The following is a 16,560-nucleotide window of genomic DNA, read 5'->3' on the forward strand; positions in this document are numbered from 1 at the left end:
ATTATGTTGGAGACCTGGTTTGATACAGTGTTGTACGTGGTAACACGGTCAGGGTGGGTTCCTCAGGTGGTCTTGTTGTTGCCTCGAGTAGGGCCTCCCTATTTTGATTCCGTGCCCTTTTGCAGGTGGTATTCAAAATCCTGGTGGGATATCCCCTGTCTTCCAGTTTGTGGATTAGGGTGGTTGATTGTTGTTTGAAATCCTGGATCCGGCTGCAATTGCGTCTGAGTCGCAAGAATTGACCATAAGGGAGGTTTTCCCTTAGAGGTCTGGGGTGGAAGCTATCAAACCTCAGGAGGGAGTTTCTTGATGTTGGTTTGAAAAAAGTTGTGGTCGTTAAGCCATTCTGGTCTGCTTTTATATTGAGATCTAGGAAGGCTAATTCCGAGGCACTGCTGGTGCTTGTAAATCTCAGGTAGTCGTCACAGCTGTTGATCCACAAGAGGAAATTATCCAAGGTTTCTTGACTCCCTTCCCAGATGATCAGGATATCGTCGATGTAGCGACGCCATATTTTGATGTTTGCTGTGTAGGGGTTGGTGATGGTTTGTATGTAGGTTTTTTCAAAGTGGGCTACATAAAGACCGGCTATGCTGGGAGCGAAAACGCTCCCCATGCTTGTCCCATTAGTCTGTAGGTACAGTTTGCCCTCATATTCAAAGTAGTTGTCCTTTAGCGCAAGAGTTGCGCATTCCATGATGAAACTACGGGGAGTGTGATGGTTCCAAGTGGTACCCATAAGGACTTCGTGCAGTACTTCCAATGTGGCGTCCTGTGGCAAGCTGGTGTATAAACTCTCAATGTCTAATCCGACAAGGAGTTGAGTTTCTGGGTTGAAATTAGTTTCTTTGATCACGTTGAGGAGATGTTTTGTGTCTTTTATGTATGATGGTGTCTGTTGGACAACCTGGTGTATCTAATAACATGCAGATGTGGCCTACGATATGTTGGGATGACTACCCGCAAGGTACGAACCAGAATGACGGAACACCGGAGCACCATCCGATGTGGCAAAAACATAAGTAAATTGACAGATCATTTCTTGTCCCAACACCACACCCCAATGATTTTACTTGGACTGTCATTGAACAGTTTGACATAACAGAAAACAACGACAGGCACCTCCTCCAAAAGGAACAACGTTGGATATACAGATTGTCCACACATACTGGGGGGCTGAATGATTCCATACCCTGGAATTCATTAACAAACTGAACTAAGAATTAGCCTAAACAATATGTCCCTTTGTCTTCTCCCTTCTCAACAAACGTATACCACTGTGCATCTGAGTGTGCTACCATTGTAATCTAATACTTAACCATTACCTATCAGTAGTGCCCCTTCAAACTGTAATCTTTTAACTTTTCATAACCCACAAGCATCCTTAAGCTTGTTCACTCTACACGTGCAATAAAAACGTGCAATTTCAAGCCCCCTAGCGCATTGGCCGGACCAGCGGGCGCTCCCTTTGCTCCCCCGCGCATGCGCGGTAGACGGGCGCTCTCATTGCTCCCTCGCGCATGCGCGGAGAGCAATATACTAATGCGCATGCGCCCGGCGAGGGCCACTACTCCTTCGCGCATGCGCACAGCTACAATGACATGGCGCTTCGCGCAATTGCACCCCTCCCTTTGTTTCTACACTTACACAGGTGCAAGCAATAACGGAGGCTTTATAAACATGACTGGCCAGGCCCTCCTTTCACAACCGGGCGCCGCAGAAGGACGACAGGTCCAAGGAGGAACCAGGCCGACAATTTCGTGAGTAACGAGACAGCGCACTACAGCTACTACTGGGGTAAGGTGTTGAGGTCTTCCCTTACAGGTCGGATGATTTTAAAAGCTGTTACAACCTTCTTTTAGGGTCTTTTTCTCTGCCAGGCGACCCAAGGAGGCTTTGTACAGAAAAATACTGTGTGAGGATAATGCTCTTTTACTTACCTGAACCTCACATTGGTATTTTCCGTTTTCTAGCTCACCACAACAACCGGCTTCTAGATAAAAACCACATGAGTCTTGTCACAGACAAGACCACACTTTAGCCATACATAGTTCGTTCACTCACCTTATAAGACGGTTGAATGACGGCTAAACTTGCAATATAATGCTAATGTGACTCTACCTTGTACGTCTGTCTGTGTCCCCCTTTATGTTATATGTAGCAAAGCGAGAGGGATCCCCCTCTCACCCATATAGCACCTTAGGGAGTGCTACACATAGTAAATAAACACACTCACTATAATTTAGTTTATTTATTTAATTCACTTTTTACACATACTCACTTGGTCCTGAGGAAAGCCTGTTTTAAATTAAGAAAGGCCAGGCTGAAACATGTAGACCAGTGTTTCCCAAACTGTGGTCCGCGGACCCCCAGGGGTCCGTGACACATTCCCAGGGGGTCCGCAAGCAACAGTTTTAAAAGCACAGAAACGTTTCTTGTATAATTAGAAGCTTTCCAGCAGCAATAAAAGTGTCGAGCTAAAGCCAGTGATTAATGTACCTGCTGGAGCGAGGAGAGTTTTGTTTAGTGGCAGCTTTGACTTAGTAGCACAGAGGGTTAATGTGCCTACTGCACTGAACGTGTAACATGCATTTTAAAAAGCAGCATTTTATGTGCATAGGTTTGTGGTGACTGTTTTTGTCACAGATTCTTTTGTTACTGTGCACTTCATAAGTGACAATCGTAATGTAGCAGAGGGACCTATAAACTGTCATCAAAGAGCGGCTTGCAAACTGCATGGTACCAGTTAGTAACTTTTGTTTTTTCCCCAGTTATTCATTATCCTGATGCTACTTTCGTGATGCAGCGGCGCGCAAAAAATGCGCCATGGTGCAGGGTATTTACAACGTGACGCATCTGGGAGATGCGCCACGTTGTAAAGCCCTGCGCCAGAAGGAGGCGTTCCGGCGCAGGAACGCCTCCTAAAAGTGGCTGTGTGAAATCTACAAGATTTCACTCAGTCACTTTGGGGCCCATGCTGCGTCAATACCCTGCGCCTGCTTGAAGCAGGCGTAAGGATTGACGCAGCATTAACAAGATTCGTCCCCCCAGAGCATTGCTGGAGCTGTGTCGCGTTTGCGTCGCAACTCCAGCAATGCGCCACATTTTCGGCACAGATGCGTCATCCATCTGTGCTTTTTTGCCCCATGAGGTTCAGCATTGTAAATGCGGCACATCAATGGTGGCAGAGGCATGGCGCACAATAAGTGGCGCATCCCTGTTGATATGCATGGATGCGTCACTTATTGTAAATCTGCCCCTAAGTACTTTTTTTCGAATTACTGATTTAATATTTGAAATTTAACTCATGCAAATTGCTTGGGGGTCCCCGGCTTCCAGTGGTGACTCAATGGGGGTCCTCAGGAGTCAAAAGTTTGGGAACCACTGATGTAGACCACACAGGACACTGGAGGTCATAATCCATACTCCAACGCGTCCGTCTGCCTTTTAATACACCAACAGAGGCCCAGTAAATTAAAATATTGTTTTACCCTCGGGTACTGGGACCATCTGTATGGTTTTTTAATTTTCACCTTCACACTCACTACACTGCACACTCAGCAAGTATACCAGCTCCGCAGTAATCTGGCGTCGAAGCACACCCGGGGCACGCTAGGTGCCACTGTGGTGGGCCCGATGATGAAGCAGGCCAACAACTAGGTTGGTGGGTGAGGGCTTTCTGAAAAACCTACTGGTTTCCTTGACACACGTACTCCATTGAGTCCATTCCTTTGTAACTTAGCTAGTCCTCTTTGATTTTGACATATAAAAGTGGGGGATCCGGACTAGCTTACCTAGTCCTCACTCTCTCCTCTGATTCAATAATAATTGCACAATTATTGCCACTAAGAAACACTTTCTGTCCTTTATTACTGACAAATGCATGCGAATAGGGCAAGTTCCATGTTGTTTTAATGTACCCTTTTCCCAATTTTTCGTACATGCCAGCCTGTATATATTTTTGGCAGTATTGAAACCTGAAGGTTGATATTGGAATATTAATTATCCCATGTATTATCCATTCACTGACAGGTCGTTCTGACATTGTCACTGGTAATCTTTCGAGTTTCTCAATGCTCAGGATTGTATAATCAGCACCCTTTTGTGCCATACTGATTTGTTTATCAGTAAGGTTAAAGATATTGAATAGTGACGTTGTGTTGATTAAACGCCAAGGCACATAGCCTGAACGCAGATTTTGTAACGTCCAGCCAAGCTGTACAATAGAACGCAGTTGGGACTGACCGTGTTGTAACAACAGTAAGTCTTGCGATATTATGTCGATTGCTGAAGACACAATGCTGTCCAAAGAAAAAATTCTGGAGGACAGAGTCAGTAACCCATTGTCCACTACAGAAAGTGATTTTTCCAAATTAATACGGTCAATTTCCTGTATCCTTTCTGCTGTCTCAATTTGAGTAACCTTCCAGGCCTCGTTGTATGCTGCATATACAGAGGCTGCTATGAAACGCTTTTGACGCTGTTTGCGTGGTCCCATAGTGAAATCACGCAAGTCAGCACCATCAGTAAGTAAAGTTAGGTGTTGCTTAATTTCTGCCAGTGTGGAAGTTTGTAGCCATTGAAGGCATAATTTGCCCACACTGTAGGTGGTTATTATTCCTGGGTGTTGTCTTTGGGAATATCTAGGGTCTGGCCTGGTCATTTTGAACCCCTGTGTTTTGTTCAGGAATCTGTCTTGACAGTTATTAGTATCTGTGGGCCAGATCAACCACTGTTTCCAATCTGGATGTGTTCTGTTTTGGTTTAATACATAATTTACGTCTATCTCTTCATCTGTAGAGCTATTGCTGTTCATTGTTGGTTTTGGAATAGACGGTTTATTTAAGTCTTTGATTTTGGCTAAGCCAAGACAGGTAGTTTGTTGAACAGTGTCATTTAAAAATATAATTTGTTCTGGGATCATGCAGGCTCTAAACAAAGATTCTATACCCTGTACTTGCCATTCTTTTGTGCCCCAAACACTTTTCAATTCAACATTTTTGTCCCAATAATCAAAACCAAAAGTATTCATTTGTTCAAAGAATGAGTCTGAATATATCAATTTCATGTATGTTATCATGGTCTTTGTCCCGGTCTTATTTGACAATTTGAAATAAAATGTTTCAGCATTACTTATGTTAAAACCTGAAAAGTATGAATATTTGTCGTAAACGGTTCTTGAGCTTCCTTTTGGAGGGGTTGCACAATGTTCCCATTGATTATAATTTAAAACATTTCTAGGTTGTGCAGATTTATGTAAAAAATGGTTACCATAGTGGTTGTAGCAATACATACTATCATAATTTGTAGAACCCTGCAAATAATCATGTTTGGTAAATTTAGCAGACATCACTAAGTCAGACATCATATTGTTTATACTTTCAAAGTCCCAATCATCAGCAAATGAGCTTGGTTTTACAAAGTCACTCAATGAGATCTTAATTTGGTGTGGATATTTCAGGATTTCAACCGGACCATAGATTTCGTAGTCTGTGTTGTCCCATGCTACCCCACCCGGTATAGGATTCGCTGTGAAGTTGACTGAAGAAAGTTCTCTTTTCTCGACGTGTGAAGATGTGTGTGGTTTGAGGATCAAGTTGATTTTCTGACTTGCTGTGTCCATTTTAGCATATTTTCCCTCAATGAAGCGTCCCAAAGTAAGTACCATGATGAGCCAAAGTATGAGGATAAATGCACCAAAACCCACCCAAAATTCGATCCATGGAGAAATTAGATATGTTTCTTTCAGTTGTTTCAAAAGTTCTTTAGCTTTATCTTTAAAGGTTTTTGATGATGGCTGTGTCTTTGATTCACTGAAGCCTTCAGAGGAATCATCGAAGTTTATGAAGTAGCCGGATGCAGTTCTGTCAATTGTTCCAATTGCTTCAGGATTAATGTTCCTTGCATTATCATTTGGTACTTCATTGTAGATTGGTGTGTCTCTGCTAAATGTTTTTATTTGGGTTTTCAGAGGTCTAAGTTCCATTGCATTGTTGCATAGTCCTTGTTGTTCTTCTCTAGGCGTTTCGAATGTGATTAGCCTCTTTGTTAGGACCTCTGTACTGGTAGCAAACCTTGGTGTTCTGCTACTTATTGGGAGTCCACTTGGCCTACTATTTGTTATCGGCCACATGATTGTGGTTTTACCAGGTCGATGGATACAACTCGGTTCTCCTTTTTACCAGCAAGCGGCGGTAGTACAACTGATCTTGTCCCGTTGACAGACAAGACAGGAACAGCTCTTCTGTAAGAAGGCCCAAATTCCTTCTTTACCGCGATCTTTTCTCTGACTAGATCCCCGACTTTTGGAATCCAGACAGGTCTTGCTGGGACAGGTGGTGGTTCTTCAGTGGTTGTTGGCTGTTGTTTCAACTTTATGTTGCTCAGGTCTTTTCTTGTTTCATTCAAGTCCTGCAAAATAGCCAAACGGTCTTTGATATCAAAGCTTTTTTCCTTTACCACTGAAGTCTGACTGTCAAGGTCAGAGATTAACATCCTAGTTCCAAATAATAATTCGTACGGACTGAATCCCTTCAGAGAATTTCTTGGCAAGTTATTTAGACTACGTTGGACACTTATTAGATGTTTGACCCACCCAGCTCCCGAACCTAATATCCTTTCTGTTATAGATAGCTTTATGCCTTGGTTTTTTCTTTACACCATCCCGTATCCCTCAGGAAGGAAGTGAGAAGATTCCCGCTGTGCTATGCTCATTTGGCCATGTTTCCCATCAGGCTGGAGGGCTAGAGTGAAAACAATGATCAAACGTAGCATGCTCTTAGCGTATATGCCATTTAGACTCGCAAATCTTTGTATAACAGTCCAGACGTCAGCCGAGTGCTGGTGATCTACATTATAAGTGGGAACTAGCCTGTATATGTTAATCGCAAGCCTTGCTTTTTACTGTTGATTTTTTTCTGGGGTGAAACGACACGGTATTACACCGTTTCTCTCCCCACTGCGATTTCTGTTGCAGTTTGGGCAGTTTTTTACAAACATGGTGTGATGCAGGCTCATGCCTGGCCACCAGTACCTTGATTGTAATTCTTCCAGAGAATCTTTTAGTTTGAGGTGTCTAAGACCCTCACCCATATGCACGTCTGCAATTAACAAGTTTCTCCTGTCCATGTTTGGAATCACTCTATCCCCCACTCCAGGGATTCGAGCAAAAGGGACGGAGTTTGCATCGATTATGTATGTATAATTGAGTGGATAGTTGATCGGTAGCGCTGAGCAGTCGCCTTTTGATGACGTTTTCACTGCCAGCACTGTTTCACCGTCAATATACTTCGCTGTACGCTTTTTCCTAGCTACGGAAGCCGATTTAGTTGCTACCGCTGTGGCTGTCTCAGCCAATGAATTCCCTGCAACGTGAACGCCATCACGCTGATGACTCAGTGAGTGTGTCACGTGAGTCTTTGGTAGTTCTTTTTGTAAAAGAGCTATTTGTTCCCAAAGCAGTTTTTGCTTTATTGTTGCACCTGTGTCATCTTTGTAACCGTTTTGAATCCATGTCTGCAAATCGTTGTTATATGATTTGACGCAGTAATATGAATCGGACACTATAAGTGTCGGGAATTCGCGATCCGCATTATCTAGCGCCATTTTCAATGCTATTATTTCAGTCTGTTGTTCTGAATTAGTTTCTACTGAGTGTGTTTTTGTAAATAGAGGTCTTAGTTTACCTCCGCGCCACACTTCTTTTGTAATCTCACATGTGGGCTTGTATGCTTGTTCTCCCCAAACGGAGGGTTGAGCATGTCCGTCTGTATAGATTACACAAGCGTATTGTCGTAAGGGCAGAATGTCGATTGGCAGAGAGAATGTTCTTTCATAGTCTAGATTTTTTAGTTCCTCTAGTTCTGGATCATAGTAGTAGTTTACTTTGTCCATTGTAATGGAATTCACCCATTGTATCCATTCCGGATTCAATGTTGTTGTTGGTAAATTACATGGTGTTGTTAATGCCTCAAAGGCTGATTCTGCTGTTCTGACTGTGATACGTCTACCGTCTGCTTGATCTTTTTCTCTAGCTATTGCTGTTTGAACTGCATGAACAATGTTTTCTTTAATGCTGAATTTCTTTTCAGCTTCTGTGTACAAGTGTGATTTGAATGCAATTGGTACCTTTTCTCCCTCATTAGAGGTCAGGTATGTGGATCCGCATCTTCCTGGGATGACTCGAATCACAAGATTGCGTGTGTTATCACGTGTTTCTAATTTTGTTTTAATTAACATGTCTGTTTGTAAGGATCTCAAAATTTCTGTGTGTATTTGAGTCCAATTGGTTCTTTTAAAATCAGGTTTTATTAGATCATAAAGGGGTTTGACCCTTTCTGTGTAATTTGCAATGTATGTTCTTCCAAAATTTAGGAAGCCTAGAATTGACTGTAGGTTTTTTTGTGTTCTAGGTGCTTGGAGTACGGCACATTTTTCTAGAAAATTGTCAGCCAGGCTTTTGCCTTCACTTGATAATTCATATCCTAGGAACAGGACTGTCAGATGGGCAATTCTGGATTTTTTAAAGTTGAATTTGTAACCCTCTGCTGCGAACCCAAGTATTATGGTGTTCACTCTCTTCAAGTGAGTCTCCAAGTCATCATCTGTTAAGTATATGTCGTCGACATACGATAATGCTTCGTCATCATATGTTTGTAGTAATTCTGTTACTCTCGCTGAGAATACCCCTGGGCTGTTCTTGTACCCCTGGGCTAACCGACAGAATTGTTTTTGAGTGCCATTTATTGAGAACGCAGACAAATATCTGCTCTCTGGTGCTATATTTTGACAAAAGAATCCATTAGAGATGTCTAATGTTGTTTTGTATTTTTTGCGCACTATGTTATTCATTAGTGCAGCACTATGCGAGTTTTGCACTGCAAAAGTTTTGCAACATGAGTTAAGGTGTCTGTAATCCAAAACTAGACGATATGAATTGTCTGGTTTGGAGACCGGAAACAAAGGGTTGTTCATTTGTGAGGTGCAAGTTTCAATCACCCCCTGGTATTCTAGCTGATCTAGGATTTCTTTTACCTGTTTTTTAGCTTCTTGCTTAATTGGGTACTGCCTCTGTGCAGTAGGTTGTGATTTTAACTGGATTTTGTGAGGAGAGTCCTCATCCCATCCTACGTGATTTTTATATAAAGCAGGAGCTAGAGCTACTGCCCACTTTCTAGCAAGTGTGTATTTTTTATTAGTTGTTTTAGTTGTACTAAAAGATCTGCTGCAGGCATTCTTTCGAACTCTGGATGTGGTGTGTATCCGGCTAGGACCGGCCACGTTGCTCCTGGTCTACCTAAAGGACCGAGCCTGGTGATGTGATTATTATGTTTTAGGGCGCCATTAAATAAGAGCAAATGCTCTTGAAATTTAAGTGGTACTTCCACCTCCTCGAAAGGAGTGTACATTTTAGGAGGTTCCTCTATTTTGTAATAGTGGAAGTACTTTGTTACAGCATTTGCTGCTGGAAAATGTATCCATGAATAGTATACCTCTGTCTGCCGATATTCGTGTGCCTCAATTACGAATATGACTGTACCACCTCTAGGTGTCAGTCCATTTTCTATAAGTTTTAAGGTTATAGATTTCCTTTTGATGACCGGGATGAGTATTATATCCTGGTCTGCTTCTTGTATAGCAGTATCAGCTGCTACTATTTCAGCTGCTAATCTAACTGCCTCTCTTTCATCATCACTGTCTACCATTTTACCGACAGGAAGCTTATTTTGTTTGTTTGCAGATCAGGTTTCTTATGGAAACAACGATTAGATGCACAATATTTTGGAACGGTGTATCCTTCAACGTTGACTAAACCAAGTACCATACATAGGAGTTTCCTCCTGCCAGGTGTGGCGGATATTACCTTTTACCCACTCCAGACGTCTTTGGAGTATTATGGGAGAAAGGGGTCTGAGTGAAAAAGCACGACTGAGTTACTCTAAATGTCTTACGTTAGTTTTATCGCCCTTCCAAACACGTTGGGCGCCATGTAGTGTAGTTCCTATTATCCCAATAGGCTCTGCGCATTGGAATAATACCTTCAATAGTATAGGCCTAGACCAGACGTTAACTAGGTCTACTACTGGCGATATTAGACTTAAAGTTTTGGGTTTGCCAGCTAGCTCAGAGTTCACTAGAAACTTTCTCGAATAGGCAAGGAGGAGTTGAACCTCCCTGGATAGACAAGAAGGGATTTAGTTTCTGACAACCATAGAACATGACAACTTTGCTCTCCCCTAATCAAGAGTGTATCTCGAGAGTCGTGTGAACAAAAGGCAATTTATTTTACTCCGTCAGTACGTGCATTCTTGGTCTCACCAGTTTGTAGAGAAAAGGAAGAGACGGGCGTGTTCAATAAAAGATGTTATTTATTGATCAGTCTCTTTTCTCGTACAAGAGAAATGGATCGATATTATTGCAATACTTATGGTTAAGTAAAGTGCATACATTAAAAGCAGAAGTATAAAATAATACTGTAAAAACATTGATATGGCTTCTAAGCCATATGAAGGTTTAAAATGAATAAGATATATTGCATACACGTATACATTTGACTAATCGTACTCAACTGGTGTTTCTAACTACGCCTTCCCCGTGTACCTGACCTAAGCCTAATACGTGGGCGGGAATAGAAAGTTACAGTTTAAGTTAAGTTTGTTTTTGCCAAGTGACTGACTAAAGAATTCTCTGCAAGGGGTTATTCAGTTCTGTACCTGGAATCTAGGATGGATGAGGGATGGTATCTCTCGTCTCTGGTCTCGATATTCCAGGCTGCCTGCGAGGGCTACCCGGAAGCGCCGGAGCTGGATTTCTCGGCAGGAGAAATGGGCAGCTTCTCGTTCTCAGCGCGTCAGGAAGGCGGGGCTGCGCCAGCGGGGTCTGCTCTGCTCTGGGCTTCGGCAAGTCTGGCTGCTCCGATCTCGTCACCACCGCGTGTGTTTGCATAGGGCAATATCGGTAATATTTATACCTTTAAGGTGCCGAGATTGACGTAAGGATGGACATAGATACGTCAATAAGGATGTCATACGACCAGTTCGTTAGCACATTCTTTTGCTGAAGTTCTCGGTGAAATCAAAACAATGGCCGCAGGGTTTTTCCCAGGTCTGTCATAGGTTTGATTTGTTTTGAGAACTCCGTATGCCTTATCAGGGGCTGGAGGAATATCGCTTGTCTAATTAGATGGCAAGCGTTATGACCTAATCAGATAACACGTTCCTCTGCCGTAGTGTGGCTTTATCAGATAACGGTTCCTGCATTTGAATTTTGAATTTTAATGGTTTTCTAAAGCGCTCTGTTACCGGGGCGGTTTCCTGGCGCTAAGTAGCGGTAAGCTGGAGGGGACGAATGCGGGTGCTAGACTGCTGGGGGTCTGGGAAACAGGAAAGTTTTGAGGAGTTTACGGAATTCCACGTAGGAAGTGGAAACTCTGAGGGCAAAAGGTAGGGAATTCCAAAAAGAGGGGGCTAGGACCGCAAATCTCGTCCCCCCAGACCTCCGCTTCCTAAAGCGAGGAACTGTCAGTAGAGCTTGGTTGGAGGAACGGAGCTCTCTGGCCGGGAGGTAAGTAGATATAATCTCACAGAGGAAGGCAGGGGCTGTCCCAGATCTGGCCTGGTAAGTCATGCAGCCCAGCTTGAAGAGGGCCCTCTCCTTCACCGGTAACCAATGCAATGATTGCAACAGGGGAGTGGTGTGGTGAAATTTAGGGAGTCCATAAATCAGGCGAGCAGCCTGATTCTGAATCTGCTGAAGTCGGTGGATCAGATAGTCTGGGGCGCCATTGTAGACCACATTCCCATAGTCAAGGCGCGATAGCACCATGGCCATGAGGATGAGCTTAAGGGCAGGAACGGAAAAAAAACGGGAAACCTTACGGATAGTGCGAAGGGAGAAGAAGCAGGAGGACACCACCGAGTGAACCTGGGTGTGAAGCGAAAGCTGGGAGTTGATAAAGATGCCGAGGGTTTTGACCTTGGAGACCGGGGAGGGAGGGGAACCAAGAGAGTCGGGCCAGAAAGAAGGGGACCATGGGCTGCAACCACCCCCAGTCAAAACCAACTCTGTTTTGTCGGGGTTTAACTTGAGGTGGTTGCAGTTCATCCAGTTTTGGATGAAGAGCATCACCCTCTGAAAGTTCCAGGCCGAAGAAGGGGAGTGAGAAAGGTTAAAAATAAGTTGGAGGTCATCGGCGTAATTGAACACCGAGACCTCCATCTGCTGTAAAGCAAAAATGAGGGGTGAGATGTATAAATTAAATAACAAGGGGGACAAAGAGGAACCCTGGGGAACGCCGCATGTCACTCTGCGAGGGGGGGCGGCAAAATCTGCCAGGTGGACTGCCTGCTCCCTGTCCGTTAGAAAGGAACGGAGCCAGGCATGGGCCGTGCCCCTGATGCCCGCCGCCTCGACACGGTTCAGAAGAATGTCGTGATCCACCGTGTCGAACGCGGCGGACAGATCTAAGAGGACCAAGGCCTGGGGGGTGCAGATGTCAGTGCCCTCCCTCAGTTTGTCCATCACTGACACTACCACCTTCTCGGTTGAGTGAAGTGGGCGGAAGCCTGCCTGACGGGAGGAGAGGCGGCCTGTAGACTCCACAAAGGAACTCAGAGTGCAGGTGACATGAGCCTCTGAGACCTTCGCCAGATAAGGGAGCAAGGAGATGGGGCGATAATTGGCAGGTAGGGAAGGATCAGCGCCTAGCTTTTTTAAAATAGGGATAATAACTGCAGATTTATGGGCAGTTGGGACAATGCCAGAAGTGAGGGAGTTATTGATTAAAGTGAGGGGGGGGGAGTAACAACTGGAAAAGATCTCTTTAAGGGCGAATGCCGGTCCGATGTCATGCGGTGAGCCCGATTTGACCCGAGCCAGTAAGGGGAGAAGGGTGTCCCGTGTCAGAAGGGGGAATTGGGTAAGAAGTGAGGCGGCGGCATGCGGGTCCACAGTGGACAGGATAGGAAGTGAGGGAGGGATATTCGCCTTGATGAGAGCCACCTTCTCTATAAAAAAGGAATTGAGGGAATTGCATAGGGATTGGGACGGGGGAATTTTGGAGATCACCCTGTCTGAGGCAGCGAGCTCGTGCACCGTGGCGAATATTTCCTTCGATTGATTTGCAGCTGTCAAGATCTTACCGGAGAAGTACTCAGCCTTAGCCGTTAATATGTCTTGTTTATATTCCTTGAGTACAAGGCAATACTTGGCTTTGAGAAGGGGGCAGTAGGTGCGTCGCCAAGCTCGTTCCGCTCTGCGCGCCTCCAACTTCATGGGGGTTTTCATGGGGGTTTTCTGCCTCATGGGATGGCTGCTAGTTAACTTGTTAACCAGAATAGGGTCAGGAATAGGGGGATCGATACAGAACCTATAGGAATACATCACACTATAAACCTCCTCTCATGCATTGCAGTATACCAGCACTTGGCTATGTCATCTAAGCCTTGTGACTTGTTTGACTCGTGTCTGAATTGCCGTAAATAAGGTGGCGTTGAACTCCTTAGCTGCTTCTTCATCAGCCCTGACCTCCAACGTTGCGACCATCTCTATTACCATCTAAAGAAGATAAAAAATGCTCCTTGCTGCTATATTAGCACCTACGTTCAATTAAATTCACAGGTTTCCTTCACAAAGATGAACAAAAAACCATGGTATTTGGCTACAATATGTGTTTGAAGAATTAACATTTTAAACACAAAAATATACTTGGGCCACTGTCCCTCTATAATAGCCCTGTATATTAAAAATGGGCCACTCACCATACTTCATACAACTGAGTAATAAAAATGGACATTGGATCACATATATAGTCATTATTTGACCCACACCAATATGCACAATTGTTTTCTACTCTTCAATTTGCGACTTGTATAAAGCTAAGAACAACTTGCTACCAAGGTCAACTGTATCTTCAAGGATTTCCATTCAGTGTTCATTTTAAAAATGATACACCGATCTCACAAGTTTGAAGTTGTGATTTCTGATTTACGATTTGTAAAACTAATGTAGATGATTTCATATTTCCTTTATAACTATAACTGGAGGAACAAAAGATTTTGTTTTCCAAGGTTTTGGGCCACTTTTGTTTCTATCGAAATATTTAAAGGAAAATATATTTAATAATTTGCTTTTATATTAAACGTTTATATAAATGTTTGTAGTCTATTATAATTGTTAGACACATACATTTTCTTCCGTATTTGCAAGTGGAGTTTCAAATATTCTCTTTCTGGGACATCATTCCTGTGGAATGAATTGCCCGTGATCGAGTACAGCGGTGGTATTAAACATGGGTGCCTTTAGCATCTCGAGTTGGAAACTATGTTGTAGATGCTTCCTTTGCTTTATAGGAGTTTGGCTTTTGTCATCGTTTTCTTGAAGTAATTCACATGAAATAAGACGTCAGCGAATCCTCCTGATCATTTGGAATTTTTGATGGATGACTATTAACAATTTTTATTTTAGGATTATTTCTAATATATGCTTCTCCTGTGTTTTTTTTTCTTCTTCTGCAGCTGACAGACCTAACCAGTGTGGACGATGTTGTCTGAAGTAATGCACTTATCAATGAGGCATTGAGAGACAAAAATACAGTGAAGGTGCCCGCACTAAAGACAATGCTTTACCTGGAAGTACTTGAAGGGAATTGATGACTTGTGGTTACATTTTGTTTTACTAAAGCACATTGTCTAATCATTTGGTGGTGGTAAATTGAACGCTCACATAGCGATTCAGCTGTTCTAGCTGTAAATGACAAGAATTAGCATTTTAAATGCAAATGTTTTCTTTCAACATTGCTATACAAGAATATTTATTTCCCTTAAAAATTGATTTCCTATGAATAATGGTGCTCACGCGACATAAAAAAGCACTTCTCCTTTAATACAGACTGAAGCTTTTGTTTCAGATTAACAGTACCTCCAAGTCCCTGGGGCTGTTGTAAATATGTATGTAACAAAGAGTATTTTTTATTATAAATTGCCTTTACCCTCGGCATGATTCATCCATTTCCAGGTCTTGTGCACCCTGGCCTTATTCTGACCATTCTGTGGTCTTTTGACTTCTCGTCGGAGTGTAGCAGATTATCTTTGCCGCTATTCCTCTTCTTTAGGTCCTGCTTGGTGTCGTTAGCAGATCCAGAACAATATGTTGGTGTGCGTCACTGGAAAGTGGCCAATTTAGTGTTAGTTTTTAATCAGTTTTCACTCCCAGACACCCCAAAGATGAATCTGTGGCCAAAGTCCTATATGAGGTCAATGGCAATGGTGTACATCGGTTGCCACCTTGCTGGTCATGGGTAAAGCGTAAAGTTGAGTCAGGCATCCCACAGCTCCAGCATACAGCGGGCAACAAATCCACATGTCTCTCCTACAAGCTATTGGTTACTTCTACAATAGACAAATGCACTGATTTCTATTTATTGGTTCTTCTTTATGAAAGATGTTCGTTCCAAAGGGCTATTGCAGCTCTCCATGTAGTCCTGGCAGGAGACTGTCGATTATGCAAAACGAAAATAAAATCAGCCTCTACTCTATAAACGAAGACCAAGTGCCTTCGAGCCTTTAGTCTTCAAACGTAAGGACAGTTTAGGCCTTTAGACCAGAGAGACACTAGTTGCATTATCGTGACTAGCGATCCAAGGGCTCAGCGAACAGTCTCGCCATTAGACACTCCTCCACATGCAGCAGCTTTGCTTACACGATACAAGCAACACACCCGAGTAGTTTAGCATTGAGTAACACCATGAGTTTAAATGACCTATCACATCTTATGCCATTTCCATGCTCATTCAACGGCCTCTGTCAGATTTTGAGAACCTCTAGAATAACATCTGGACTGCCATTTCTGTGGTTTTTGTGGCTAAACTTTTCAGAATGATTGAGCTGGCCTCCTTCCAAAATAATGAATCAAAGTGGTCCCAATGAATTGGTATGGCTTACATGTTTGTAGCCAATCCCAATGATTCATAAAGGTTTGTCAATACAAGAACGGCTAGAGTTACTAGTTGAGCACTCTCTTATCTGCTTTCACGACCATGGTGTACTTTCCTTTAGTCATCAGAAACCCTGACATTTAGGTCACATGCAGAGAACAACTTTTCACAAATTTCAATTTATAAAAGCATCTGGTGAAAATAAATGTTTTCATCCATATACAAGACCAGATGAACTTCTAAGGTGTTTCTTTTCTTCATGGTTAGGAGACAAGCTCTGTCCTTGTTCAGCTGCTTATATTGCATTCTTCTGAAATGCAGAACATTATAACTGAATAGATTGGTATATCAGAGAATCAATCAACCCCAAATTTCGGTATTTCACATTAAAATCTTCAGTTGTGAAGACAGATCTGTTTTTCCTTGGACTCTTCCATAGAGCTGCTCCAGCTAGTGTCTTCATTGGTGTTTTAGGTCCCTCTCCATGTAACACTAAAAAAGGTCCTTTGTCTGTGTCAGAGTTGTGCCTCATGTTCAAGCTCATGGCCCTAAAGTCATCTAATACATTTAATCCAACTTTGCTAACTTTTCCGTAGACGCAGCTGCGGCCTGGAGAGTCACATAGCTCA

At 43.1% G+C, this 16,560-nt stretch overlaps 1 protein-coding gene across 1 annotated transcript in view; it reads left to right on the forward strand.

Moving 5' to 3' along the window:
* CD320 (CD320 molecule) overlaps positions 1-16,161 on the forward strand; it is a 90,324-nt gene extending 74,163 nt beyond the window's left edge. The window contains exon 6 of the mRNA XM_078671611.1: positions 14,514-16,161. Coding sequence (XP_078527737.1) covers positions 14,514-14,549 — 36 coding nt within the window. The 3' untranslated portion in view covers positions 14,550-16,161. The remainder of the gene's footprint in view (positions 1-14,513) is intronic.
* The last annotated feature ends 399 nt before the right edge of the window (positions 16,162-16,560 follow it).

This window comes from Lissotriton helveticus, chromosome 12 (genome assembly GCF_964261635.1).
Source record: "Lissotriton helveticus chromosome 12, aLisHel1.1, whole genome shotgun sequence".
NCBI lineage: Eukaryota > Metazoa > Chordata > Amphibia > Caudata > Salamandridae > Lissotriton > Lissotriton helveticus.